The sequence below is a fragment of the Protopterus annectens genome, chromosome 1.part1 (assembly GCF_019279795.1).
Source record: "Protopterus annectens isolate FY-2018-M chromosome 1.part1, PAN1.0, whole genome shotgun sequence".
Classification (NCBI taxonomy): domain Eukaryota; kingdom Metazoa; phylum Chordata; order Ceratodontiformes; family Protopteridae; genus Protopterus; species Protopterus annectens.
The window spans coordinates 1,192,650,661-1,192,652,827 of NC_056726.1; the positions used below are offsets into that span (position 1 = coordinate 1,192,650,661).

Genomic DNA, 2,167 nt, shown 5'->3' on the forward strand with positions numbered 1-2,167 from the left:
GATCTGCAATACTGGAGTTAACATTCTCATTAATGGTGTTTCTGTTTCTGAAATTGGTCTATTATTTAAAATCTGTAATGCCATATTTAGATTATTTCTCCAGTTTTGCAGAGTACCATTTCATAGTTTTCTTAACTGGTCTTTAAGTAATCCATTCATTCTCTCAATTAATCCTGCAAAGTCCTGTACTATTCTCCGCTTAAAGTGAGAACCATTGTCACTTTGTATTTGCAAAGGCATTCCATAATACAGAATGATCAAATATATGGTTTTCAGAGTACTCACCCGTGTTGCTCATCAGCACAGAAAACCAATAAGGTATCCAGAATGTGTCTAGTGCTGTACATATGTATTGGCTGCCCTTATTAGATGGTAAAGGACCAATATAATCAATCTGCCATATTTCTCCTGGTAGCTTTCCTCATCCTATATGTCCCTGAACTGTATGAGATATAGGCCTTTGTTGTGTATGCTGATATACTAGGCACTGTAATATAACAGTTTTAATTAAATCTAATGAAAGTGCAATTCCTCTTGCTTGTGCCCACCTGTAAGTGGCTTTTTCTCCCAGATGTCTGCATTCCTGATGTGCCCATTTTGCCATCCCCTAATGCTCAGAATCATCTTGTATATTAACTTCTGAAATTCTTGTTTGTTCATCTGTAACAGAATTAAGCGATTGTTCTAAAGAGTCTGCAGAACAATGTGCATCAACATAATATACTGTCACAGTACCTTGACTTATCATTTCCCAAATTGATTGCCATAATTCTTTTCCCCAAATTTCCTTGGAATGAATTTTCCAATTATTTTTCTGCCCTGTAGGCAACCAGGTTGCTAGTCCAATTGCTACTAACCAAGAATCAGTATAAATATGACATGTACCTGGCATCTCATGTTTCAGTGCTTGATATACAGCATATAATTCTGCATACTGACTAATTTTACCACTTCCTGAAGATGTTAATATTTTCTTAGTTCCTGGATTGTAAGACACAGCCTTCCAACATCTTTTGTTTCCTACATATTTTGCCAACCCTTCAGTAAACCAAACGTGTTTACGTTGTTCGAGTGGCACCTGCACATACGGCATTCCCCATTTTACTGGAGATTCACTGACTGATGTAGTTTTGCCAGTAACAGATAATTGCTAATCTATCAGTATTAGAGCTACCTTTTCATGTAACATTGCTACCCCATTAGTTCCAGGTTTAGCCCTATCTTGAATATACCATTTCCATTTAATAATACTCGCTTCTTGTGCACGACATATTCTATGCATTTTGGGTGAACTCATCACCCATTGCATTATAGGTATCTCTGGTCACTGCAGTACAATATGTCCTATTGTCATTTGTTTGATATCTACAAGCACCCAAGAGCATGCTTGTAGTTGCTTTTCAAAAGGAGAATATCTTTCCCCTGCATCTGGTAATTTCCTAGTCCAGAATCCTAGTGGCACCTGCTTTGCTCCCTGTTTCAATCAAAGGCTCCAACTGGCATAGTGATCCTGCTCAGACACATGTAATTCTACTTCCCCATCCTGTAGGGGCCATAAATGTAGTGCTTTGTGAATAACTTGCTTTACTTGTTCAAAAGCTTTCTGCTGATCATCCCACCAAATGAACTCGTATTTCTTTCTAGTCACTTTGTATAACAGGGAGAGTATTTGACTCAAATGAGGAATATTGAGTTGGGAGGGTGGCCTAATGGTTAAGGTGTTTGCCTTGCAAACACAAGGTGCAGGGTTTGAGTCTCACAAGGGAAAATTGACTAGGCTTAAAATGGCTCGCAAGGGCAGTTAGCTTAGTATGAACCTATGAACCTATGCTGTCTCCAGAATCCAAAGATTCCTATAAAACACTGTGCCTCTGTTTTATCTTGAGGGGTCGGAAATTCTAAAATATTTTGTTTTGCCTTCGGCAAGATTTCTCTGTGTCCCTGATGCCACTGGATTCCCAGAAATGTTACTGTCTGAGCTGGTCCCTGTATTTTATTGGGGTTTATTTCCCAGCCCTTTGTCTTCATGTGACCAATTACTATCTGTAAATACTCACTCACTTCTTGCTCAGAATTTCCCTGAATAAGAATTTCGTCAATGTAATATGAAATTTGCATATTCTGAGGTAACATTATCGTGTCTAAATGTTCTGCTACTATTTTATGA

At 38.2% G+C, this 2,167-nt stretch overlaps 1 protein-coding gene across 1 annotated transcript; it reads right to left on the minus strand.

Annotated features, from left to right (window-relative positions):
- Positions 1 to 607: 607 nt before the first annotated feature.
- On the minus strand, positions 608 to 1,093 carry LOC122815903 (ribonuclease H-like). Its single transcript, XM_044088756.1, has one exon. It carries the CDS (start codon positions 1,091 to 1,093, stop codon positions 608 to 610), a length of 486 nt encoding a protein of 161 aa, XP_043944691.1.
- Positions 1,094 to 2,167: the final 1,074 nt, after the last annotated feature.

What these genes read in the sequence shown, in the direction of transcription:
- LOC122815903 (XM_044088756.1), bottom strand. Translation starts at nt 1,093, where the DNA reads ATGCCGTATGTGCAGGTGCCACTCGAACAACGTAAACACGTTTGGTTT.